Source organism: Camelus dromedarius, chromosome 3, assembly GCF_036321535.1.
Source record: "Camelus dromedarius isolate mCamDro1 chromosome 3, mCamDro1.pat, whole genome shotgun sequence".
NCBI classification, from domain to species: domain Eukaryota; kingdom Metazoa; phylum Chordata; class Mammalia; order Artiodactyla; family Camelidae; genus Camelus; species Camelus dromedarius.
This window is the reverse complement of record NC_087438.1, coordinates 9,910,416-9,937,920: the sequence shown is the minus strand read 5'-3', so window position 1 is coordinate 9,937,920 and position 27,505 is coordinate 9,910,416. Positions and strand designations below refer to the sequence as shown.

The 27,505-nt window shown below is 39.2% G+C and overlaps 1 protein-coding gene across 1 annotated transcript in view; it reads left to right on the top strand.

Moving 5' to 3' along the window:
• The window catches only part of DNAH5 (dynein axonemal heavy chain 5), a 236,785-nt gene that overhangs the window by 49,957 nt on the left and 159,323 nt on the right, over positions 1-27,505 (top strand). Inside the window, exons 2-15 of the mRNA XM_064479570.1 lie at positions 1,424-1,558; positions 4,607-4,691; positions 7,129-7,289; positions 8,694-8,915; positions 10,711-10,848; positions 11,592-11,768; positions 12,971-13,084; positions 13,747-13,854; positions 15,911-16,033; positions 16,566-16,781; positions 19,524-19,631; positions 21,941-22,026; positions 22,502-22,823; positions 23,745-23,951. Of these exons, the coding sequence (XP_064335640.1) occupies positions 1,424-1,558; positions 4,607-4,691; positions 7,129-7,289; positions 8,694-8,915; positions 10,711-10,848; positions 11,592-11,768; positions 12,971-13,084; positions 13,747-13,854; positions 15,911-16,033; positions 16,566-16,781; positions 19,524-19,631; positions 21,941-22,026; positions 22,502-22,823; positions 23,745-23,951 (2,202 nt within the window). The remainder of the gene's footprint in view (positions 1-1,423; positions 1,559-4,606; positions 4,692-7,128; positions 7,290-8,693; positions 8,916-10,710; positions 10,849-11,591; positions 11,769-12,970; positions 13,085-13,746; positions 13,855-15,910; positions 16,034-16,565; positions 16,782-19,523; positions 19,632-21,940; positions 22,027-22,501; positions 22,824-23,744; positions 23,952-27,505) is intronic.

The window sequence follows — 27,505 nt, the reverse complement described above, 5'->3', positions numbered from 1 at the left end:
TTATTCAACCATATTACCCTTGGTGGATATTCAACTTCCAATTCATTTTTTGAATTAAATGCATTATCTTTAATGCTAACCAGTAGCTCCTGCTGGGAAGAGGAAAGGTAGTCCCTCTGGATCCCATCTTGTACTTAACAAACAGCTATTAAACCCCAAGTATGTAGAGCACTATAGAGGTAAACACTACCAAGTGACCTCAAAAAAACTCACAGCCGAGTTGGCAGAATGTGAACAGAAAATGGGACTATGACAGGATGGCATTATGGTTGCTACAGGGGCATCAGATTTATGCAGGGGCATTAATGTGGCTTCAGAGAAGAAGCAAAAGGGAGGATTCCCCTTTAGCACAGGGCTGAGGAGGGGTATACATCCAGGAAAACTTTCAGGAAGAGGTGGCTTGAGCCTAGAGCTGAGGGAGAACTGGCCACACTCCCTGGGGTAGCGGCATTTCTGCACATGCAAAGGCCAAAAGACATAAGAAAGCATGGCAGTTCTAGTAACCACAAGGCAGCCAGGATGGCTGAACTAAAAAGAACTAGAAAGGCATAATAGGAAATGAGAAAGAAGTCAGATCATAAAATATCTTACGGGCCTCGTTAGAAAGTATAAACATTATCTAAAGTCCACGGAGAGTCACTGAAGAGTTTCAAATCAGGAGAGATGTTGTCTGTGCTGCATCAAAAAAAATCAGTCATTCTGCCAACAGTGTAGAAGGGGGTTTGGCGTGATGCCAGCCTGGAGGCAGGTGGACTGTGGTGGCATTCCCAGGGCCTGGGAATGTGGACCTAGGGTCCAAGGGGAAAATGAATGAAAACATTTTATAGCAAAATATAAATAGAAATGTGTATATACGTTTGCAGTTGATTGTGTGAGCAGAGTGCATACGGACTGATTTGCTTCAAACTGCCAACCTTGGTTACATTGAATTGCTTTATTATTGTAATTAGTAGTCAACAGGTTAAAAGTAAGCAATGGGATTCAGAAATCAATTTCAAGACCAGATATGAACCTGTAGACAAACAATAAACATAGGAGAGAATGTAGAAGAATATGTATTACTTTGGTGGTCTAGCGAATGTTTACAAAAATGGAAATTTTTTTGGTGTTTGTTGAATACTTTTGTATGCATAAAAACAAGTCTGTAAAGATTTAGAACAAAATGTTAATAGTAATACTGTCTGGCTGGTAGATGATTTTTATTTTTCTTTTGGCTTCCCTGTGTTATATAATTTCAAAACAATTGAGCACATCTTACTTTCATAATAGAAATAACATTATTTCTTAAAATAGAGGATAGTACATAAAAACTGGTACCATTAAGCTATTTTCTGACTACCCAAGACTTGAAAAAGCAACAATAGTATGAAATGATTACAAAATGAATCCATTTGAGAACAGCATGTTTCTTCCTTTCTCGTAGCAAAGACTGAAGGAGGAGAAGGAAGCCAAGCGGGCTCGTTTGGATGGTCGACATGACTACGTATTTGGGATTGTAGCTTCCTGCGTGGACCTGAACAAAGCTGAAGTGGAGGATGCCCTTCTTGAGGGGACTCAGGTGCGGTCCATTTGAGTTCTCGGCTCACTTGGTGGTAGAGTTCACACAGGGTCTACGACACTGTCCTGTGGCAGGATCTGTGCTGGGTCTTAGAGGAGGGTGTCTGTTTCGGCATGGACAGGACTCCATCCTGACTTAGTACAGGTGGTGGCAGAGTGAGTTGAGGGATCTCCAACTCTCCATGTTGAATGAGGGACGTAAAATTGTTATTTGAGTTCCCTTTTTCTGATGGCGATGTCTGCATCTCTCTACACCCAGTGGAGCTGGGCTCAGGCGCCATTTTGGAACCTGAGGTTTGAGAACCGAATCTCTTCTTTGCTGCTTATTTATCTTTTTTTCAGTTTATCCTGTTCTAACCCAGGAGATTGAATTGTGCTGTAGTTTTCTGGCTTTGACTTTGACTTGGCAGCTGAATCTGGTTTCTTCTGTTCCTGAACGTGACTTCCATTTTCTGCCACGATTTCCCAACAAAAGCCTGGGATGTGATTTGGGTGGTGATTTGACCTTGGATGGGGAAGACCAAACAGGGGAAGATACAGTTTCTTGGGCACTGAGAAAGTCGTTCCAGGGGGTCTCTAATGTTTTCTGAAATTTTTTTTTTTAACTTATTAGGCATTAAAAAAGAAAGAAAGAAAGGGAAGCAAGGAAGAAGCCGTTTTTGTTGGCAGGGATGCCACGTTGTTGACAGTGCTTTTCAGTGATAGGCTTGTAAACGTTTAACAATCGGCTTTGGGCAAGAGGGTGGAGGGAGGCACTCGTTTGAGCATTTGCTGAGTCTGTGGTGTAATATTCCCAACATGGCTGATTCCAAACTACCAACATGATGTCACTAAGCACTGAGTTGGGAAGAGTTGTGTCAATTGGCTGGCTGAGGCTGGCTGAGCCTGCCCGAGCCAACTCCAGGCCTCTGCTGGCCTTGTCCCTTCCTGCTGTGTCACTTGGGGAGAGTTAATTGGAGTCAGTAGAAGAATCAAGGGTGGATAACACTAAAATAGTTGAACTATAGAGTGAGTCAATTAGGAGTTGAGGAAATGTCCTTTTCTTCTTTCTCCTCCTCCTTGTAGCTAACATTTACTAGATATTTACCATGTGTCAGTCTTGTTCTGATTTTCATCTATTATCCCATTTAATTTTCATAACACCAGGAAGTAGATAATATTATCCCTCCAAATTGGAGGCATGGAAAGAGACAAGTTCACATAGCTGGTACAGTCTTGGGGAGATCATTCCAGAGGTGAAATGCTTAACTCTACCCTACGTCCCAGTTTAGACATCTGGGTTTGAGATAACGCAGGTGGAATAACTGAATAAAGGTTCTGCACTATAGGAATCCCAAGTCCAACTCTGTGCCCTATTCGGGACCGGGACTGTTGGAACTTGGAGGCTTAAAAACATCTTCCTGGCTCAGGCTCACTGAGCCTGAGGGCCTAGAGGGGCAGGAGCTTTCATACCGCCCGTGATGGAAGCACCTCCCTCATCACATTCTTAGCTTGAAAGTTAATGAGTACATTCTACTCATCTGTGTGGCATCCATAATCAAGGAAATGTACCAAAGAAAACAGGGTGACTTGCTTTTATTTATGAATGATGGTTTTATCTATAACATGATAGAAATTGAAGGGGATCTTATGTTTTACACTTAAATTTTCAGGCTAAATTTTATCCTTTAAAATTTTTTTGTTTTAAATTGCCATAAAATGCACGTAAAATTTATCACCTTAGTCATTTCTTAATTGTACCGTTCAGTAATGTTAAGTACATTCACATTATTGTGCAACCAATCTACAACACTCTTTTGATCTTGCAAAACTGAAACTGTATCCTTTAAACCACAACTCCCCATTCTCCGCTTTCTCCAGCCTCTGTCAGTCACCATTCTACTTTCTGTCTCTATCAATTTGGCTACTTTAGATACATCATAAACATGTAATTATACAGTATTTGCTTTTTTGTGGCTGGCTTATTTCACTTCTCAAGATGTCTTCAATGTTCATCAATGTTATAACATGTGTCAGTGTGTCAAAAATGTTTTGAGGCTGAATAATATTTCATCATATGTATATCCTACATTTTATTTATTTATCCATCAATCAGTGAATAGCTGGGCTGCTTCCACCTTTTGGCTACTCTAAATGGTGCTGCTTTGAACATGGATGCCCAAATACCTCTTCACCATCCTGCTTTCAGTTTTTTTGGGTATATACCTAGATGCAGAATGGCTGGATCATATAATAATTCTACTTTTAATTTTTTGAGGAACTGCCACACTGTTTCCCCCAGCAGCCGCACCATTTCACATTCCCACTGACAGTGCACAGGAGTTCCAGTTTCTCCACATTGTCACCAACATTTATTGTCTTTTGGTTTATTGACAGTAGCCATCCCAACGGCTATGTAGGTTTTATCATTTTTTCTTCCCATTTGAGTTCAGAATTTTGCTATTGACTGTTTTAAAGAATCGCTTCTATTGGTAGCAGGCCGGATGGCAGACCTCTGCACGTACCGTGAACCCCATGGGTGGGACCAAGTTGCTTTAGGATGGAGTGCTCCGTAGTCATAGGTGTTACCTCTGCACATACAGTGAACCCCATGGGTGGGACCAAGTTGCTTTAGGATGGAGTTCTCTGTAGTCATACATGCTCTCGTCATGGCAGTTTAATATTACTTATCTGCAGTGTGTTAGACTGGATTTTGAAAGGTTTGTTCTCGCTTTCTGATCTGCAGTTGGGTGAAAATGAAATACTCGTCTGTATTTATACCTGTCTTTAGCAGTTGAACACTTTAGGAAATTAGCAAACATGGAGGGACAATCTCTTTTCAAATGTGTGTATGTAGCAAATATTTTTATGATTAATCAAATTACTTCTTTGAATTGAATCTTTACTAAAATTAAGTAAGATGTTTATTCTTTCATGATTTTCGTGTTAAAAAATATGACCCCTTCTACATGGTTTGCGTGAGTGTCAGTCCTATCTGAATAAGAAAGAAGACAATCAGTGCTGATTTAAATGTGGTTTCTAATTCACCCTGGCCCTTTTGTGCCCCCAGATTGAAAGAATTGACCAGCTTTTTGCTGTTGGAGGTCTCCGCCACCTCATGTTTTACTATCAGGATGTGGAGGTGGCAGAAACAGGTATGCAAACATAATGTGACGTAACCCAGACACGTGTTCTTGGATTTATCCACGCATGACGTGACGCAGAAGGCACTGTGAGAACTGGCCGCTTCTACCTGGGAGGTGGGGCAGGTGGGAGTAGTAAGGTGTGGTGGGTGAGGCCCAGTGGAATGGGTTCTGTTTTCATCTCAAGCAAAGGGCAGATAATGGTGGGTATTTAGCCTGATTGGTCTAACTTTATTTGGGCTATTTTGTTTTCCTTTTCAGGCTGTGCTGTAATTGGAGATAATAAAATAATGTACGTTTTGAGCCTTCCTTTTCTTATGTGTTCGTTCATTCTATGCAGTTATGTTCTGGAACTTCTTTTGGGCAGCTGTTTCTTCTCTATTTCTTTTTAACATAGAAAGTGTTGGCAGTAAGCATAACAGGAATTTTCCAGTTAAATATCACATCATGTTTATTTTCTACTGACTGTGATTCAAATGAATAATATTGAATGACAAGTTTAGTCATTTTCATTTATGGGAAACTTGCAAATCTTTATGCGGATTCAACTGGCATATACCATTCTACTTTTATGTGAATTAATATAATTTTAAAGCCAAACTAGGGACATAAACAGATATGTTGTGATTATATTAAAATATCATGTGCAGTCCTTTTATGCCCTTTCTGAAGAAAGGGAAAATAGTTATTGCCCTTGGCGTAGAGAATGACCATGCTTTTTTGTTTGAAAATGGAGGAAATCATGCATGCTTACTCAAAGTGACTGGCATTTTCCCCAAATTATCCATTTGATATTTTGTGGTCAGAAAGGGCATTACATTTTGAGTGAAAAATCAAAACAAGACAGAAATTTTCAGTTCTATCCCAGATTGCAAAACATAAGGTCAGGTGAATGTTACCTTCACTCATGAACTGTGCACCGGGGGAAGCTGGCCTTTAGGTGTAAATCTTACATCGAATAAGAAGGGTTTGTGGGGTGTAAACACACACGCAAGCTTGTTTTTGTTTCCTTCTCTTTCTCTAAACCTTCTCAGTAGGAGTAGCTTTTTTTCTAACCTTGGATTGAAATTATGACAATCCCATGACTTTTCTGGACGCTCTTAGATAGGAAAAGTTCCTATGGTTGCTTATAGTTACAAACATCATCCAATTCAGAACTAAAAATACACAATTTGTCAAAACTAGTTGATCTAAAGTTAAATCTTCTCCAATCTTGGTCCTTCCTCTTCCTTGCATCCCCCACTCGCTGGCAGCAGAGGCCTCGGAAATTCGACATTTTCGGTGGGAGAGGGGCCCATGGTTCTCCTTTTCTCCCTCAACTTACCCTTCAGCCCCTTGCTCCCATCATGTTAACCCCAGTTTCTGACGGTGTCGGGCTTGAAGCAGGGCAGAGACAAGGGGTAAGAGATGGCAGCAGAGCTTTTCCTTGACTGGCACCTGCCATGAGCTGGCTGACCTGGATTCTCTGGGCCTGGCTCAGATGAGAGGACTGAGGCACAGAAAGATTAAGTAACTCACTCAGGTCACGTGGCTAGGAAGTGCAGCATGAGATGGAAGTCCGGGGTGTCTGCCTGTAGAGCCCACATCACTCATCACTGCCGTCCTGCCTCCATTCTCTCCTGCCTCTAGGACCAGCAAGACCACAACAGCAGGAGTGGAGGTGCTGGAGTTCTGTAGTCAGAACTGTCTTTTTGGCAGGAGGGTATAGCTCAAGCGGTAGAGCTTATGCTTAGCATGCATGAGGTCCTGGGTTCAATCCCCAGTACCTCCTCGAAAAATAAATAAAAAACCTAATTGCCTTCCCCTGCCAAAAAAATAATAATACAAAAAAAAAAAAAAAAAAAAAAGAAGAAGAACTGGTTTTTGATCTCGACTCTGTTGGCTGTGACTTGGGGCCGGGTCACAGCTGCCTTCAGGGTTGTAGGGAGTTTGAGTAATGCAGACATGGTACCAAGCACAGGGCCTGGCACACGACACATGCTGGTAGATCCTGTCTCCTCCCTCACCCTTTCTCACTGCCCCCATGAATGATGACTTTGTAGCTCTAGCAAGAATCTGCTCTGGACCAAACTCTTATTCCTGCTCCTTCCATTCCTGTTTTTTCCTAGAACAATAATTTTGAAATGAACCTGTGATCTGGAATCAAGCAGATCCTTTTATTTATTATTCTTTATTTATTTTTTATTGACATACAATTGACTTGCAATATTATGTTAGTTTCAGGTGTACAACATGGTGAGTTGATACTTTATACATCACAAAATGATCACCATGAAAACGCAGACCTTTTTAGATCCCTTCAGGGCTCAGGTTAGAGGTTGTCCAGGTGGTGGAGTTTCTAGGGCACATGGAAAAGTCAACATGACAGTGTTTAACAAGGAAACTTAATTCGAAGAGGTGACCACATGGACTGTAAACAGTTTGTAAAACAAATTCTTTTGCATTGTAGGACAACTCGGCTCTCCAGGAGGAGCCAATCCTATTTCTGGAAAGGTGAAAAAACCTAAGGTGTTTGTGACCGAGGGAAAAGATGTTGCTCTTACTGGGGTTTGTGTGTTCTTCATCCGAACCAACCCTTCCAGAGCCATCACCCCTGAGAACATCCACCAGGTAAGAGGCAGCAGCAGTCCTTCATCCCGAATTACCCCAAATCACACAGTCTACCAAAAAATCCCTCCCTATGGAGACAACCATTCTCTTCATTAAATATTTAAAACTGCTTTCGAAGAAGTGTGTTACAAGCACTTAAACAGCTAAGAGGACATTTCCTTGAAATCTGTTAAAAGGACTTAATATCCAATTTATTGACAATTTTATATAGCATTGTGTGTGTCTGTAAAACAGGTCTTTCCTTTTAAAAAGAATTCCCCCATATGTAATTTACTTAATGGTAAATTTCATACATTTAAAATAAGATCTATTAAAGTGGATATAGCCTTGAACAACACAGGTTTGAACTGCACGGGTCCATTTATACATGGGTTTTTTTTTTTTTTTAATAATAAATACTGCAGTACTATATGTTTCGTGGTTGGTTGAATCTGAGGAAGCGGGACCAGAGGTAAGGAACTGTAGATATGGATAGCCAACTTTAAGTTACACTCGGATTTTCTGACTGGGCGGAGGGTGGGAGGCCATAACCCCTGTGTTGCTCAAGGTCAACTCTGTAATTTTATTTTTTCTGCAAAATAAAGTGCATGTGGACAAGTCTTCTCTGCCCTCAATGGGTGTGTTACCTGCTTGGAGCAAATAAACTGGTAAACGTCCTTGTGTTCTGTTTATTTCATGCTTTTATTTCGATGATTGTAATTTAGAATAGTATAAAGCTTATGTCTTAACTAAATATCAAAATAATTTACTGAATTGAAAGACTGAATATACACACAGACAAGGGTCAGACCATCTACAGATAGAACTTTGATGCACAACCTTCAGCAACCTGCCCAGGAAATCAACCTCCTTACCTGCAATAAACAACATAGGTAGCCAGCCTGCTGTGTTAGCCAGGTAGGAAGCCAGCTGGGAAATGAAACAATAACTCTGTATCAGTTGGTCAGAATGCCCAGGACTTGATTCATGACTGCCAGCCTCCTTCATTTTTGTCCATACTTTCAACAACTTTATTGGGACCAACCAGAGAAAGCCAAATCTTCACCATTAACCCATCACATAGGATGCCCTGCTTCTCGTTAGCCTGCCTCCAGCTTCCCCAGGCCAACAGCCTCCCATCAGGGCACCTCGGTGCCTCCCTTTTCTCCACTAGGAAGCTTTCCCACTCCTCCCGCTGCCTTTGAGTCTCTGCCGAAATGCAGGTGATGGTGGCCGACTCCCTTGCTATTGCAAGGAATAGAGTCTTGCTCTGAATAAACAACCTTTGCTTTGCTTCTCATGCGGTTGGTCTTCATTTACGCCCACAGGACATATAGTTAATGAACGTCATGCAGAAATGACTCAGGAGTTACGCTGCAGTTGAGGATCATTTTTATAGTAAATGTTCTCCCAATCGTTTTCCAGGAGGTGAGCTTCAATGTGTTAGACACCGCAGATGGGGGCCTGCTTAACAGCGTGAGACGTTTGCTGTCCGACATCTTCATTCCTGCTCTCAGAGCCACGAGCCACGGCTGGGGCGAGCTCGAGGGGCTTCCGGAAGCAGCCAGTATTCGCCAGGAGTTCCTGGGCTCTCTGGAAGGCTTTGTGAACGTCCTGTCGGGTGCTCAGGAGAGTTTGAAGGAGAAGGTATGAATAAAGATGTTGTTGCTTCAAAAATTATTGGACAGTGAACAGATCAACATATAAGTGGGTCGTGCTTCTCTCAGATGGTCTTGATTCCACTGCCTTGCAAATCTTGGAAAAAATCTGTGAGCGTTTTTATTGGCCCCTCAACATGTGGTGCTCACTAGATTTAAATTCCTATAGTTTGGAGTGATGAATGAGTTTGGGGCTCCGTAGAAATGTTGGCTGGGATGGAGGGATTTGCTCTGCCATGTCAGGGGCTGGGCTGCAAAGAGAAGAGTGTGAAGTGCTTGTGGTGTTGCTCTGCAGCCTGGAGGGAAAGGAACCTGGAGCCAGAGTGTGTGTGTGTGTGTGTGTGTGCGCGCGCGCGGGTGGGTGGGTGGGGAGGGGGAAGGAAATCCTGAAGAGGTGGAGAAGAACTGACATCTGGAGAGAGTGGGTCAGGACCTGTGGTCCAGCCAGTGACCAAAAGGGCCTTTAAGAATAACTTTGGCATTTGTGGGGTTTAGCTTCCATAGACTTTGTGCCGTCTACAGTAAGCCTGTGTTAGTGATTGCTTGGGGTAGAGGATGGTGGGTGGAAAACCATGATAGATGACCACCTAGATCAGGCATGAGTGGGAGAGAAAGGGTGGATTCCATGAGACCAATGATGATGTAACACTCACTGCTCTCCAGGGAATACTGAGAGCTTTTGGGACCTGTTGGGATATTGGGAGGGAGGAAGGTACTATGCTTTCTAAAGGATGTAGAATGGGGAAGTTGAGTGAATTTTATCCAGAAAGGGGCAGAATGATTCTAGCTAACCTCTGAGATACATATATATAAACACACACACACACACACACACACACACACATACATACATACATACGTATATATATATATATAGCGATCATGCAGGCCATACTAAATGCAGGTTGAACCAGCTTAAATAGTTATTTGACTGAAAAAAGCAGTGGTTTCATGTGGTTCCACTTCATACTGTGGTAGAGGTATTAAAAAAAGGTCCAGTGTGGAGGAGGGCCTGAGATCTGAATTTAGAGATTCACAGGGCCAGGTGCACCTGTACCAGAAGGAAAATGTTCTTATCGAATGTCGAAGTCCTTTTGGGTTGTGTGTGTTTAAAAATATACTAGGTTTCTTTGTCACATCAAAATCCAATGCATATCCTTTCCTATGCCTCTCTTCCCTTCATTCTGGAAATGAATCTGTGTTTCTGCCATTGCACTTGCTGACTATAAGGATTTGGGAGGTAAGGACATGAGAGTTTTTCCTCTGGTTAGTTTCAAAAAAGAACGCGATAGATTAGAACTTACCCCTCCCTTAAATCAGTTCTTTTGAAGCCCCCCACTTTCTTTGGCTTCGTGAGTTGACTCTTCAATTTCCCAAGTTCCATATTAATCCCCAAATTCCGTGATGTTAGATCTCTCTCTCTCTCTCTCTCCCTCTCTAGTTTACTGTTGTTATTTTTTGACCCAAAATTTGACATCAGAGCCAATCATTTCTAGCTGTGTGCTCAGGGTCTGGGGAGGTTCGGGCAGCTCAGGGTCTGGGGAGGTTCGGGCAGCTCAGGGTCTGGGGAGGTTCGGGCAGCTCAGGGTCTGGGGAGGTTCGGGCAGCATGTCAGGTCCTTCATGCATCTTCCTCAGGGAGCAGGGTAGGTTAGATTAGAGGATCCCCTAAGATCCTTCTCAGCCTGTCAATCAGCCCAAAGTGTGTGTGCGTGTGTGTGCGTGTGCATGCGTGCGTGCATGTGTTAAAATAGCATCATCTTATTTAACTTTCATTTTAATTAGGTGAACCTTCAAAAGTGTGACATATTGGAACTGAAAACCTTAAAGGAACCGATCGACTACCTGACTCTGGCTAATAACCCTGAGACTTTGGAAAGAATAGAAGGCTGTATGAAAGTATGGATCAAGCAGGCAGAACAGGTAAGTTTCAGCAACCAAGCACCAGAAACTAGCTGTCTTAACACCGACTAGTTCAGATGCCACATTACTGAGCCAGCCAGTGGAAGAAGGTATATCACATCCTGTTCCTATTTGTCTCCGTATTTTACCACAAGTCCCTAAAAAGGGGAAAGGGTCAATGCAATTTTAATTCATAGGCATTAGTTAAGAAGAGATAATAAGAATTCTAGGAGATGAAAATAAATGACTTTATATTCTTATATAACAGAAGACTGTCCTTGACTGATTATTTTCTCAAAGTATAAGTTACTTTGGAGAGAATCTCTGCAGAAGTACAAGGAGCTTTCGGTTTCAGTGTGTCCTCCAAAACAAAGCTTGAGACTTAACCTTTAAAAAAATATTTTCAGAAAAGTCCCAAGTGAGAGTGGACATTACATCAGTAAGTAAGCACAGTGGAAATTGACCAACTGAAGGCATGGGGGCTCCAAGGCTGTAAGTGAATAGCCAAGGAAACTTGCTTAGGTCAGGCCTTTCAAAAGTTCGTTAAAGCTCCTTAAACAGGTTGTTTTCAGTTAGAATGTTGAAATTTAAAAAGTGGATACATGTTAGGTTAGTAAAAGCCTGTCATGCGAAGCATGCAAATGAATACAAATATATCCTGGTTCAGATAGCATCATTTACTTATTTCCTTTTGTCCTTCTTATGTATCACTTCCGTATCTCCAACCCTGCTCCTTGGTTCATGATTCTCCTGTGCCTTTACAGGTTCTTGCTGAAAACAACCAGCTGCGGAAGGAAGCGGATGACCTTGGGCCGCGAGCAGAATTGGAGCACTGGAAAAAAAGACTATCTAAATTTAACTACCTTTTGGATCAATTGAAGAGCCCAGATGTGAAGGCTGTGTTGGCAGTGCTTGCTGCCGCCAAGTCGAAACTTCTGAAGGTTGCTTTTTGCTTTGTGAAGTAGGGATGAAAATCCTCTATGCAGAACCCGTAGGGTAATTAGGAACAGAAAAATGTTACTCTGCCTTTATGAAAAAAACTTTAAGATTGGATAATATTGCCCTTTTATAATTTTGGATGCTATGGAAATAGACTTTTTAAAATTTATTTAGTTTTGTGGTGTGTTTTTTAAAAATTATATTATTTATTTCATTTTGGCAGAGGGGGAGGTAATAAGGTTCATTTATTTTTAGAGAAGGTACTGGGGATTGAACCCAGGACCTTGTGAATGCTAGGCATGCGCTCCATCATGGAAATAGCCTTTGAATGAAAGGTATTCGTTGGCTGGTGTGTAAGTATGTATATATGTTATTAGAGGGCATTGCAAGTCATTAAGATGTAACATAATGACGTGACTGTATATATATTATGAATTCAGACCAACAAGGAGTAGTAATAATGAACTTACCTTATTTTTTTTAAACACTAGTATATTTCCTTTTTTAATTCTTATTTTTTATTGAAGTATAGTTGATTTAAAATGTTAGTTTCATGTGTACAGCAAAGCAATTGAGTTATACATTAGTGTATTTGTTCTCTATCCAGTGTAACAAACTACTCCAAAACTTAGCAACCTGAAACAACAAACATTTATTATCTCAAGGTCTGTGGGCCAGGAAGAGATTTGGGTGCAGCTTAGCTGGGAGCATCTGACTCAGAATCTCTCCTGAGATTGCAGGGAGGGTGTTGACTCATCTGAAGGTCAGACTGGGGAGGATCTGCTTCCAAGTTGCTCATGTGGTTGTTGTAGGATTCAGTTCCTTGCTGGCTGCCCAGAGGTTTCTTTCAGTTCTTTACTATAGAAAATACGGGAATGAGGTGCCATTTGGATCCAGCAGCCAGTGGAGGAGAGGAGGTACAGGTTTAAATGGAGGAGTTGCCTCTTGATGCTCTGTCTTAGCAATTCAATAGATTTCATAAGAGATGACCTGGAAGAGATACGGTCAAAAATTTAGCCAAAATTAAAACATTGCTCTTCAGTGTGGTCATGCCCTTCACCACTCTGGATTCAGTTTCATGTGAGATGGACAGGACAGACTGAGAGTCTGACCCCCAGGGCTTGTGATGACGTTTAGCAGCTGTTGTATTGAACGTTTCTGTATCAATAATTGCATTAACATTGCTTTGCTGTCTTGTGCTTAGACTTGGCGGGAGATGGATATTCGAATTACTGATGCAGCTAATGAAGCAAAGGACAACGTCAAATATTTGTACACGCTTGAGAAGTGCTGCGACCCCTTGTACAGTAGTGACCCTGTGAGTTAGAGATTTCTATCCCCTTGGTCTACTGATGACCCTTTTACACTAGCTGACTTGAGTGTGGAGTTTTTTGGTTTGTAAATATTATAGTCTGTTGGGAAAATCTTAGAAACATCTGTTCATTCTCAAGAGAGTTTATGTGTGTGTGTGTGTGTGTGCGCACACACATCTATTTCTATGTATTTATGTATCTCTATCAATCTATCATCTATTTATCTATCTAAGATGGATACGCAACGTTATATTTTAAAAACATTTATTGCACAGTCCATTTTCCATTAAATATTGCAATTGACATTCTGGACTAAACTCAAACAACTGTGGAAAGAGTCATCAGCTGTTTTTTTTTTTTTTTTTTCAATCATGTAACTCTAGGGAGTGCCCGTTTTTATTTATTACTGTTAACACAGCCTCCTTGCTATTAATAGAAAGTTAGTGTTTCTTGCATTGAAACAAAGCTTACTTGTCTATGACTAAAGGGTAAAAATAAAATTACCTCTAAATATATTATATTTATGTAAAATGTTAGATAATATTTTAAAATTTAAATAAAAATCTTTTGCCTAAAGTTTATCCTAATGCAGATGGAATGATCAGCCTATCAGAATTTTGCTGAATTTGATACCTATTTTCCTGAAAACTTCTGTGCTGTCTTCCAGATATCCATGACTGATGCTATTCCTACACTTATAAATGCAATTAAAATGATCTACAGTATCTCTCATTACTATAACACCTCTGAGAAGATCACGTCTCTGTTTGTAAAGGTAAGTGCATAACATTATATTTCTTTGCTAATGGTTAATTTTTTGACAGTTAGAAATTACCAAATTGGCACAGTCCAATGTCTATGTACCCCACAATTTTTAAAAAAGCTGAATCTCTCAAAAGAGCTAGAAGTAAGTGTATATAGGAGGCTGATTCTAGCAAATCATGAAACAAACACTATTTCCCAAAGTAATTATTATAATAAATATTGTATTATTTATATAATAAAAATGAAAAAAAGATTTTTTTTTGGAATTTCTTTCCCTGTGTTATTTAGCACATTATTTATTCCTATTGGGTAAATTTTAATTAAGAAAAGCTATTTAACTGGCTATCTTCAGTTTCATATTTTATGTGCCACAGTTCCAAATTTATTTGATGCCACAGTTGTTTACTTGGTGTTATTAGAACAGTAATCATGGTAATAAAAGCCACTTGCAACGTTCCAGTAATCCATAAAGCAATTATAATGATTCTGCCAAAAAGCATAATGCTGTTTAAACCTCATGTCCTAACTTGTAAGTGTTTATTGGTGAGCACGTTGCCTTTCCCATTTTGAACAGTCTCTAAGAAGAAGATGGCTTTTTCATTACCAAGGCGAAAATTTTGAGTGTTGTCTTCAAATAGAGGCATTTTCAGCTCTTCAGGACTTGTGTTGTAAACACTGATGCAGTGGGAGGCATGATTCTTCCTGGGAATAGGGACATCTAGCTTGGAGAACTTGACGGAAACTTCCTTTTGCTCTCATATTCAGGTAGAAAGGAGGACAATCCGCTGGACCCTTTCCCACCTTTTTCACACTTTAACATTACGTTAGGGTCATGAGGGCTATTCTCTGACTAGAAGCCTCAAAAGTCAATTTGTGTTATTATTCCAGGTTTCACGCATGTTATTGGCAAGTCTTATTTTAGGAGAAAATCGTGAAACCACTATTTATCTCATTTTCAAAAACCTTTCTTTATGGAAAAATTGAAGCAGGTACAAAAGGAAACAGAACTGTATACTGAACCCCCATGTACACATCACCCAGATTCATTCGCTATCAACACGTGGCCAATCTTGTTTCACTTAACCTTTGTGCCGCAAGTCCCAGACATTGTGTCGTTCCATACGTACAGCACAGGCATCTAATTTTCCTTTTAATTTACAAACAAAATGACCAAAAAAATTCCGAAGATTTTTTTTTTAAAGTTTGAAGGAATAAATAAAATGTTAGGGGTCACATATGTTATCTTCACCCTTTTGTCTATTGCCTTCTCCTTTTGACGTTTCTGCTGTCGATCACGGTGTCATGAAACGATCTGGGTAGTTCATGGCACTTGGAAACTGTTGAGTTGGATGTGAGAGCAGGCTGAAGGAGACCGGGGAGGCTCTCAACAGCTTTTAGGTAGGGAAGGGAGTCCCCTCTCTTGGTTGGTTAAGACATTCATTATGCATAAACACATTCATCTGAATGATTGATTTTCCATAGTGCTTCTAACTCTGTGATTTTACAAATGATTTTGATGCTATACGTGTAGAATTAAAAAAAAATTGAACAAATAGAGGCAGGGGGTAGAAGGGTGGTTACCAGAGGCTGAGGAGTGTTGAGAAATGGGGAGATGTTGTCAAGGGCTACAAACTTTCAGTTGTAAGATGACTAAGTTCTAGGGATCTAGTTTTCTGCATGGTGACTGTGGTTAATACTGCACTATATCCCTGAAAGAGATAAGAGAACGGATCTTAAGGTTTTCCCCACACACTCACACAAAATGGTAATCATGCGAGGTGATGGATGCGTTAGCACTCGGTTGTGCTAATCATTTCACCTCGTGTGTGTATACCAAGCATCGTGCTGTACATCTTAAAGATACACACATTGTGTCAATTATACTTCAATAAAGCTGGAAAAAATGGGCTACTGCTTAATTATAGATGTGGTGGACAAAAGTAAATCCAAAGTTCAGGTTCACAGATGGTTCACTCTGAGAGGTGGAAGAGGTCAGGACCCTCTAGCCCAATTTATGATCGATGGCTGCTTAACGTACTTGACATCGTTTGTTTGGGAAATTCCAGGTGACCAATCAGATGATAGCCGCATGTAAAGCGTATATCACTAACAATGGAACTGCTTCGATCTGGAGCCAGCCACAGGACGTCGTTGTGGAGAAAATATTGTCTGCAATTAAACTTAAGCAGGTAACGGCCAGCTTAATGATGTCTTTGGATAATGTTGTATTAGTTTCATATTGTTTTCACCACTGCGTCTTAAATCATATAGCTGATCGTGTTGGTTGTTGCTAAAAAGAGCAGCAGTTCTTTACTGTTAAGAAAAATTGAATGTTAATAAATCTGCCCCCAAATTTAATCACTTACTCTACCCTTTTTGGGGGCCTACTGTGTCCTGACGCCACACGAAATACTAGAGGTACAAGGATGAGGTGGTTGTCCTTAAGCTTCTCATAGACGCACAGGGAAATAGACAGTTCGGCTTATACCGAGACGCAGGTGGAAAGGCTGCATCCTTGAATTGCATCATGAGCAATTCGGAGCTTGCCAGGTTGGAGGCTGGGAAGAGATGCTGTCCCATGCTGATGAATGAGTAGTGACAAAGGCATGAAACTGAAGGGATTCACAATTCCACCCTAAATTTGCCGTCACCTTCACATTAGAGAATAAGGTTGATATCTTTGTTATGTTCCCATTCTTATATTTTGGTCTTTACTTTAAGGAATACCAGCACTGCTTTCACAAGACAAAACAAAAGCTTAAACAAGATCCAAATGAAAAACAATTCGAATTTAGTGAGATGTATATTTTTGGAAAATTTGAAACTTTCCATAGACGTCTTGCCAAGATAATGGACATCTTTACAACCTTCAAGACGTATTCAGTTCTGCAAGATTCTAGAATTGAAGGCCTAGAAGATATGGTGACTAAATATCAGGTACTGTACCTCAAAACTAAATTTGCTACCCTTTTCCACAAATAAACCTTTAATATTTTATGCAAATAGCTATAGCTATAATGCTTACAGCAATCAGTCTCTAATGTAAAAGATAAGCTCATGGCCCTTAAACAATAAAGAAGTTAAATTCATTTGAGAATTGTGTAATGGTGCTAATATATTCTTTTCAGGTATGTGACTAAGAGAATGACTTTCCAATAGTCTAAAATTAATCATCATTAGTTAAAGCATTTTCATTAGTAGCACAAGAAAAATGTTTCAATATAACATATTATTTTATTTATTCATGCAAGAATTATTTAATCAAGCATAAACTGTGTCAGGCTCTAGTTGACACTGAGTTCTGAGTAGTATCTGACTATCTTTGCATTTAAGCGTTTTATATGGACCCATGTTAAAAATATAATAGTGACTGAATTTTATTTTAGCTTTGCCATTCCTAATTATTTTGATTTTTGACAGCTTTATCTTGTAAAGGTATGTGCATAACTAATACTGTATTTTAAAGAGGGTACAATGATCTAATAATGTTTTGAAGATTTTTGAAAAACAATTTATAAACAAGATGTGGTTTAAACTCTTAATGTGGGTATAATCAGTTTTTTCTTGTTTGGGAACAGTGACACTAAAACTTAAATTTTTTTTATACTTGAATTTGAAAAGGACTATATAATTTACTGTCACACATTAATTTTTTTTCCTACTCTAACAGTTTAAGTCAATATAAGAAATCCTTTTCCTTTCCTGAGTATATCAGGTTTGGAGAGAGAAAAAGAAAAAACCTTTTTTATATAGCAGGAAATATTTTAGGTGAGCTGTGTGTAATCTGCAATGTGGGTTAACAATACTTTGAAACTGACAGTTTTGCAAGACAAAGATGGAATATGTCCATTTATTTTTCAGTATGGAATCTAATTACTTATTTTTTTTAATGAAAAAATAACTTTGGAGTATATTTCAAAGTTTATTTTTGAGGGAGAAATTGAACTGTACATCTAAATGCAGATAAAGACTGTTCTAACCTGATAAAAATACTGGGAAGAAAAATTGCTTTCCAAATCTAAAGTGAAATACTGATTAAAATGGATGTACCAGAAAGTAGTGAGATAAAATGCAGATGGTGCATGAAAGTGTAAGGTGAGATTTTCTTGTATTTGAACCAATGTAAGAAGCCCAAAATGGTGACCATGGATATGAAACTTAGGACCCTTGTGTGGCTGCCAGGGCCCCATCCCCTGCTCCAACCTCCTCACCTGCTCCTCCTCTCCTCATTCCATGTTCTCCAGGTACAGAACAGGCCACCTGAATCCACCTTGGGGCTTTTTATCTGGAAAGTTCTGCCTCTGGACCATCACCTGGTTGTTTCCTCCGTGGCCTCCAGATCTTGATTTAAATGACCTTCTCAGTTATGTTTTCCTGAATCTCTGTTTCACCTCCATCCCTCTATGTCATGTTACTTATGTTATCACTTATGTCTGAAATTATCCTGCCCATTTACTTGTGACTTCTGTAGATTCTGATCCCTTCTCCCCAGCCGAGGATGTAAGTTCCAGAATAAAGTTTCTTTGTTCCATTCATTCCTGTATCTTCAGAATTTACTGGCATATGATAGGTGTGCAATAAATTTGTCAGGTAAATGGTTCAATAGATTGAGTTTGATCAGTTGGTTTAAAGGTCATGGTTAATCAGTTTATTTACTTAACTTAATGCTCTTAAACGACCATTAAATTCCATTATAGAGCAGAATTTTCCAAGGGCTCCACATCTTTTAAAATGCCACTTTGAAATGTAGAAATAGACCTAACTTTGTGGTTATACAGCATGAAAGAGGAGGCTGTTTTAAATAGTCAGCTTGATTCAAGAAGTTATGCATCTTAGACACTTTCGTCTATTGAGGGATTTGAACTGATGTTTAAATGGAAATGACTTTGAAGAGGAGTTAGTGGAAGGAGGCCCAACATTCTTCATAAAAATTAAATGCCTGTGTCAACAGTGTGGGCACCCAGGTTTGAGAAAGGCTTAGGACCTGGTGAAGAATGATCACAGAGCATCATAGCTCATTATTCAGAGCAAACAAAACTTCAGATAATAGTATTTTCAAGAAGATGCGTTACCCAATCTGTACTGTTATAGTCACAGACTGTGGCTTTGCAGGGCAGGAGGAAGCAATTAATTCTAGAGATTCTTTAAATGGTAGATTGTGGTTTGATATTTTATTTAAGACATTTGAGGCTTGGAAGATAGTTTTTCATCTGTAGCTATTATAACATAACTGTTTTCTTCCTAATTGTTTGTGTTCTGTAAAAGCCTCATTTACTTCCTGAGAAGACTTAAACTTTTCAATGAAAAGTATTTTAGTAAATTCTACTTTGGGCTTCTTTTTTTTTTTTTTAAATTTCAGATGTAATTAGTAAGAATTTTTTAGACAAAACATCTTTCCTGCTGTTCAGATGTAGTTTCTATTTTATATTTTTCTTCAAAAATACATAAAGCCTCAGAAAAATGCTTTCCAAATGATTTAATGATTTCTTTGAATGCGCCAGGTAATAGAGTAATGCTCCTAATATGCATGAAGCAATGAGAATAATTAAAGAAAAAAAGGCTCCTTTAATGCTTTGGATTTTTGGGCATAACTGTACAGGTTCTATATTTAAAGGCCATATTTACTTAAGTAATGCAAGAAGACTGAAGTATTGTCTTATTTCTTTCATAACATTTCAGGGTATTGTTGCCACTATAAAGAAAAAGGAATATAATTTCTTAGACCAGCGGAAAATGGATTTCGAGCAGGATTATGAAGAGTTTTGCAAGCAGACTAATGACCTTCATGTAGGTTGTATAATACAGTTCCTGTTGACAGTCTGGTGTTTATTTTTTCCATTCTGTGCAATACTGCTAGTCATTACCCATTCAGAAGGGAGAAGCGTCTTCATTGTGGAGGTGACCGATAGCAAGCTCAGCCTGCATTTTGTGATTTTGGATTAATAATTGAAGGCTCTTTTTCATAGATTAAAAGGTCATAAGGATAGCTTTGGATAACAATCTGTAATCACAGACTTCTGCAAGTGTTTCATCTTAGATCTTAGAGAATTAACTTTTATCTTCTGTTGAAACACAGTGTTATTACAATATAGAAATTTGTTTCTGCTTGCTTCTTGCTTTAGAGCAATGATTATGACCAGGGGTAGCTCAAGCTAATGGTCAGTGATGTTTGGCCAATCCGAAAGCCTGGGCTACAGCTGGCCTTGAGACAGTGGTACCAGGACCCACTCAGCACCTGGACCCCTCTTGGTGTTCAAGCCCCATCCTCTCTAGAACGAGATTTATTGCAATTAAATGTGCATTTACTGTACATTAATTATGTATTGGGCTTCTATGCTGTAGGTTATGAATACAGAAATAAATCATAATCAGTCAATCAATCAATCAATCATTGATTTGTCCTCAAAGCTCATATCAGACATGGGCTATGATTGAAATATAAGTACATAGATGTTAGAACAGTGTAATGAATGTATCATTAAAAAAGGATAAATAGTGGCTAAAATGACTAATTATTAAAGTATAATATTCTGATATGCTATTAGGAAGTGAGGATTCAAAGGTAAAAAGACATATTCCAAAGAAAGAAGGAAATTTATAGGGAGGACAGACCTGCAAAAAATCACACAGACTGAGACTTGCTACAGCCCGTAAGACGGGGTGTGGAGTGAGTTGTGTACTTTTGCTTGACTGGGGTTGGGAAGAGCTTCAGAGAGGAGCCTCGCCTGTGCTAGAACCCTGTTTATGTTTTCCAAGTAAATGGAGGGGGAATGAGAGGACGGAGGAGGCTTTTTCAAGGTGGTGCCCACTGTTTATAATACTGAGAATAAAATTTTATAAATGTTTTACAGCCTGGTTTTTAAGCATTAGTCATAGATATTAGTTCCTAAAAACTAATTTTTAGAAATCTAACACTGTTATTCATCTTGTCTTCCATTTCAAAAATGGTCAACTTCTCTCTTTGGTTTGCTGACCAGTTTTCCTCTGACTTCTTTGTCCCTTTCTCCATCTACTGTCTCTTAACTTACCTTTTTATATTCTCTCCTTTAAATAACCCACCTATTTGCATGAATTCAGCCCTTGTCCCTATAAAACTGGGTGAAAATACTGGCTTTCCCGTGACTCTGAATGTAGTGAGTGGGGGTGATGAGTCTTGGAGATGGAATGGAGAGGACTAGTAACCGTGGCATCTCCGAGATGTAAGACCAGACAGTGTGTGTGTTGGCGGGACAGGTACATGAGTGATTTGGATCAGGGTTGTGTCCAGGGATCCACTGTCAAGGGGATCAGAGCCTAGGATCCTGTCCAGATTTAGGGCTCATGCTGGTACTGATAGACCAAAGAGAGGCAGGGCATTGGGACCAGGTGGGCTGTTGAAAGTCTAGAAGCATGCTGTCTCCAGCAGGCAAAGTAAGGCACTATTTAGTAAGGACCAGCTGCTGAGATGACAAGCTGAGTTAAGGGAAAACTGAGTAGGACCTGAGAGCCCAGAACTAAGAGACCTAGAAGATTCCACTACAGACTCCGAAAGACTCTAAGAATGAACCTATGGTCCAGAGAGAAAAGAAGACTAATTTGAGGTCTTGGGTGTTCATGAGGAACTCATTGTCAGCCTTTGCGAAACCATAGGTTAGAAAAGCAAGGAAAACCAATCAGGTCTAAGAGTTAGGGCTCAGTAAAGACTTACTGTGTCTGAAGTTAGAGGGAAGGAATAGAATAAATGCTCTAGCTCTGCCTAGTTTATAACCAAAGATTTTTCTCTGAAAGCTGAGTGTTTATTTAGGTAGGCTCACTGTAATGTTCTTTAGTGCAGGAAGATTTCTTGATCCTAGGATGTGCTGTTTGCAGAAATATCTGGTCCAGTGCCCCTAGACAAGTGCCAACCCCCATGACCGCTCTGACTTACAAGTTCCTCTTTGTTCCAGTTTCTGGACATTAATCTTTCTTTAAGCTTAGATGAGTATCACATTTTCTGTTATATTTTGTCCTATGTTGTCTGCGTTTGTAGAGAACGGGGAGCTCTTTTATCTTATAGCTAAATAGGATTTTTCACAATGCTAATTCTTTGTGCATAATCAGACTTTATCCTATTTTAGAATAAGTTGCAGAAGTTCATGGATGTTACGTTTGAAAAGATTCAAAACACCAATCAAGCTCTAAGTATGCTAAAGAAATTTGAAAGGTAAAAATTTGAAAGATTTTTCTAAATTCTGTTTTCTAAAATTGTGGGTAATATAAACATAGTTTAGTTTATGTCATTATGTTATTATTTCATATTTTAATGGAAAGATAATCCTCTCTTGACAATCTGAATAACAAGGTCAAGGTTTTTAAGTTCTTCAGAGGATTAAGAGTTTATTTCCTCTCAGCTTTGAAGTACCGTGTGACTGCCTGTCATAATATTATTTAATGTTTAGGTAATTTGAAAAAACTTTTACCAGTAGTTTTAACTATATTTTAAGGATTGATACTATTTTTTAAAAAAAACACTCTGCTGCGATATGATTGATGGATTGACTCCATTTTGATTTTTTTAGTAGGCCAGATAAATATTTCATTCTCTTCCATCAGGATGTGTTTTAAAACAAATTTTTAATAAACAAGATTTCTGGATATCATCCCATTAATTCAAGCCTTTCACTTTAAAAAAAAATCAGATTGAATATACCTGATCTTGGCATTGATGACAAATACCGGCATATCCTTGAAAACTATGGGGCTGACATTGATATGATCTCGAAGCTGTATACAAAGCAGAGATGTGATCCTCCTTTGGCTCGAGACCAGCCTCCCATTGCTGGGAAGATTTTGTGGGCCCGTCAGCTCTTCCACAGGATTCAGCAACCAATGCAGCTTTTCCAGCAGCACCCAACCGTGCTCCAGACGGCTGAAGCCAAACCTGTGATTCGCAGCTACAACAGGGTGGCCAAGGTCCTCCTGGAGTTCGAGGTTCTGTACCACAGGGCATGGCTTCAGCAAGTGAGTCTACATTTAAAAGATGTCCCCATTGTCAAGTCCATGGGAAGCCCCCTGCTAACATTTGACAGTTTTAATTCCATAGAGATTTGAGTTTGTGGATATTTTATAAGACAGGGTTTGGCTCTAGGTGAGTAATCAGAGAGTATAATATGTACATGAAGAAAGATAATAATTAAATTTGAACAAAGGATCAAGTCATGTGACTCATCTTTATTTAATTTACAAACTCCTAAGGGAGAAGATCCTGTTTATTGATTCCTTTACCTGGTTGATTAAGATTTCTTTTTTTCTCCATTAAGTTCCTTAATGTGTCCATAAACACTAGTATGCCTGTTAAAGTCTTAAATTTTATTTGTCCATACTACATTACTCAAATTATATTTCATACCCACCAACACTTGTGTTTCTCTGTAGATTGGCAGGAAGTATTTTGGAGGATAGAAATTCAGCCTTATAAGGCCTCTAAAATGGTATCTCATTTTCCTGGGTCAACTTTTGGTGTCTGAATCAATAATGGAGATGTCTCCATAGTGGTTTTCATTGCTTTTCTAGATAACTGAAAACTTGAGTTTAGTAGGTTTCATGAAACTTTTATTAGGAAAAATAACTGAGTAGGCATGAAGGTATCAGGGAATAAAATGGCTTTTGCAAAGTCACCAGTATGGCAGTATCCACTTACAAGGTGTCAGAGATTCATAACCCAAGGATTTTGTTGAACTGACTGTGTATCACCACCAAGAACTGGAAGTCTCTTTTCTGAGACTGAAATTAGGAGAAGAGTGAGGGACCCCACTGTCTTTAGTTTGAGAAACTCAAATCCATGGAAGAACATTTAATGAACTTCATTCCCAGAAGTGGCAGAGCTATATACCCATATGCACTGAACCTTCTAATAGTCACAATGTTGATCTCTTCTCACAGACTGAAGAAATTCACGTAGGACTTGAGGCTTCTTTATTGGTGAAGGCTCCAGGCACAGGGAAATTGTTTGTAAACTTTGATCCTCAGATTTTAACCTTATTTAGAGAAACAGAGTGCATGTCACAGATGGGCCTGGAAGTTTCACCATTTGCAGCTGCCCTTTTCCAGAAACGAGATATATACAAAAAGAACTTCAGTAACGTGAAGGTATAGTACTTTTATTTTTTTTCCCCTTCCTGGCTAGCCCCAGTTTGCATTAAAAAAAATCTCGTGATGTGTCACCGTTGAGGAATAGAAAGTGCCCAGGATGACTGTGGTAAAGTGACTGAGGCTGGGATGGGACTGTAGAGTTGGCAAGATCCGGGTCATTATAGATCTTGTAAACCAGTGCTATATGTTTGAGTGCACCAGGAAGCCAGGAGGAGGAGAAAAAGGCAAGATGTCTTTTATAATAAGAATTATTCTTGCCGCTGGGTGGAGAATAGATTTTAAGGGGACAAGAGTGTCAACATGAAACCAGATTGGTGGGCTGTTGCACTGGTTCAGGGTGGAGATGACGGTGGCTTGAACTAGGATGACAGTTGAGAAGTATATCAGTGAATTAGAGAATTACATCAACTGGCAGGTTATGAAAGAACTCAAGGATGATTCCTTTGCTTTTGGTGTGAGCAACTAGATGGATTTACTCAAAGTGGGACTAATAAATATTACTGTGTTGGTTGGATTCTACACACGTGCTCAATAACATGCAGTGGCCCTGCATGGAAGTTCCACTCATGGAGATGGCAAAGACTGGAAGTAACTTATTTTGGGGGGCAGAAGGGAATCAATAGTTCCCTTCTTAAGTATAAGATGATCTTTAGGGATTGAGGTGGAGGTGTCATCCATGCAGATAAATGTGTAAGTCTGGAGTTGACTAGAGAAGTCAAAGTCGAAGGCATACTTTTGAGAGTTATCAGAATATAGTTGCTATTTAAAGTCATTGTCCTGCACAAGATTTCCAAGGAAGAGGATCTAAAGAGTAGAGAGTCTACATTCAACCCTGGGTTTCTCCAGTGTTAAAGGCCTGATAGACAAGGACAGATGTACAAATAAAATTAAGGATTGGCCTTTGAGGTAGGTGGAAACCAAGAGTCAAGGAAGCCAAGAATGAGAAAAGCCTCATCAGGGAGGGACTGGTCACCAGCGACAAATGTTGCCCAGAGGACACTCATGGTGAGGTCAGAGAGCAAGCCATGATATTTGTCAACATGGAAACCATTGGTAGAATTTTATAGTGGTCAATATCATGGGATAAGGCCAATAAGGCCATGAATTTGCATAATGCTTTACATTTTTAACCATTTTCATAGTCATACTCCATTTGATATCTTCCACAGCCTTGTTGGATAATTGGGATAGAATACTATTATATTGTTTTGTAGATGACAAAACTGTGGCTCAGAGAAATTAAATGACTTAGCCATGATCTCCTAGCTAGTAAATGGCAGAAGTAGGACCAGAACTCAAACTTGTAGTCAACTGTTTTCCCACTCCATGTTATGTTAAAAAGTTAATGTTGGCAATGGACAGACATTCCTCAAATGTAAGCTCATCAAATACTAGTCAGCATGTTGGAATTGCCTTTTAGATTTTTCTTGCATGTTAGAAAAATAACTTAGGCTACATATTTGTGAATAAAATGGTTATTTTTACTAAGAAATATAATTACTAATGATAATTTTGTCCAGAGAATTGCTGTTTCTGTTGCTGTTTCATGTAACAGCCCCCAAATGTGATGGGTTAAAACAACCACTTCATTGTATCTCATGATTCTGTGAGTAAAGAGTTTGCACAAGGCTTGACTAGGTGATTCTTCCGCTTTATGTGGCACTGAACAGGGTTGTTTAGTTCGATTGGCAGATGTTCATTCTGGGAGGTCCAAGACGGACTTATTCTCTGGTTCTTCAGTGGGAATTGCTGGAATTTTTGCTCAGATGGGATGAAGGACTGGAGGATCTATGTGTGGCCTTCCAGGATGGAGGCTTCAAGGCAGTAGAATTTCTTATAAGTCAATTCAGGTTTACAATAGCGGGCATTATAGTAAACAAGGAGGAAGCCACATGACCTTTTGGACATTCTCATGTGTCTCATAGCATCACTTCTGTTGCTCTCTGTTGGGCTCCGTAGCCCACCCAGATTCATGGAGAGGGGACATATACCCCACCTCAGGAAGGGACAAGGGTTGAAAAGACTGTTTTAAAACCACTACAGTTGTAAATGTCGACTCTAGCAAGTGAATTATCATCTGGCTGGCATTTATTGTAACCTGAAGATGAAAGTGTAGAAGGTTCCCACCCAACATGAGTAGCTGGTAAGAGCAGATCTGTTGGCATGTTTGGGGGATTGTCTCAGGTGTTGCTGAGTCATTGTGCTGAATATTTAGCAGAGTTTTCAGGCTTCCATAGATATGCTGAAGTAGCTGAGAGTCTGTTTTCTTCATCTAGTCCTTGGAAGGCAGTTCAAACTAGAAAGAGATGAGTCAGCATGGACTAGTCGTTAGGAATACAGATTCTAAAGCCGATCTGGATTCAAAGCATTATCTTTGGGCAAATTACTTTACCCTTATAAGCCTCAGTTTTTCATTCATAAAATGGATGAATAATACCTCCTGGGGTTAAAGGATTAAGGTTGGAAGCAGAAGGGCTGCTAGAGGCTGATTGTAAGAATTGCTTCCCAGATAGAAGAAGTGATGAACATTGAAGAAAAGGTAAGCCGAGGATAAACAGTTCAGGCAATGAATAAGTAGCTGCTGATGGAACTATCAAATTTAGGTTTTTCATGGAAATTGAAAGGATATTACAGAAATGGTGGAAACATGTCAAATGAAGAAAGGATTATGTGGTCCATTTTGGAAACTCTTTCCGAGTTTAACAAAATTCACGAAATCCATTGGGCTCCTTACTTCCTTCTTGCAGCTTTTTTAGAAGCTGAAATATTAATTGTGACTGTCCACTAAGGGAGATATTGTGTACCGTGTTTTCCAAACTTACCATCCAGGGACAATTTTTCTTACAGAATTTCTTGGGGCAAGCATTTCAGGGAAATTACTTTGGGAAACATTGATAAAACAACAAAGTAACACCAGCACGCGCATTACAAATATATGAGTTTAAAAACAATTGTATTGGGAATTTGAGATTTGCAGATACTAACTGGTATATATAAAATAGATAAACAAGTTTATACAGTATAGCACAGGGAACTATATTCGATATCTTGTAGTAGCTTATGGTAAAAAAGAATATGAAAATGAATATATGTATATTCATGTATGACTGAAACATTGTGCTGTACACCAGAAATTGACACAACATTGTAAACTGACTATACTGCAATTAAAAAAAAAAGCAATTGTATTTAAGAAGTACATTAAAGTTGCTTTCTTATAATTAATTATTATTAATATTCACATTACCATAAAAGGTAGGCTAGAAATACTAATAGTATTATTTAAAAATCCTAATATATGAACAAAATACTGACACAGTTCAACATCGTGCAACAGGAAAATTTTAATGGAGAACCATGATTTGCTAATCACAAATGCTCCTTCTAATAACAACTAATTAATTAGTTAGAGAATATCGATTGATCATCTTCTATGTGCCAGTTACTGTTTCAGGCACATTGAACAAAGCAGGCCAAGTTCTTGTCCTTATAGAACTTGTATTCTCATTGGGTAAGACAGAAAATAAGCAATGAACGTATAGGTAAATTAT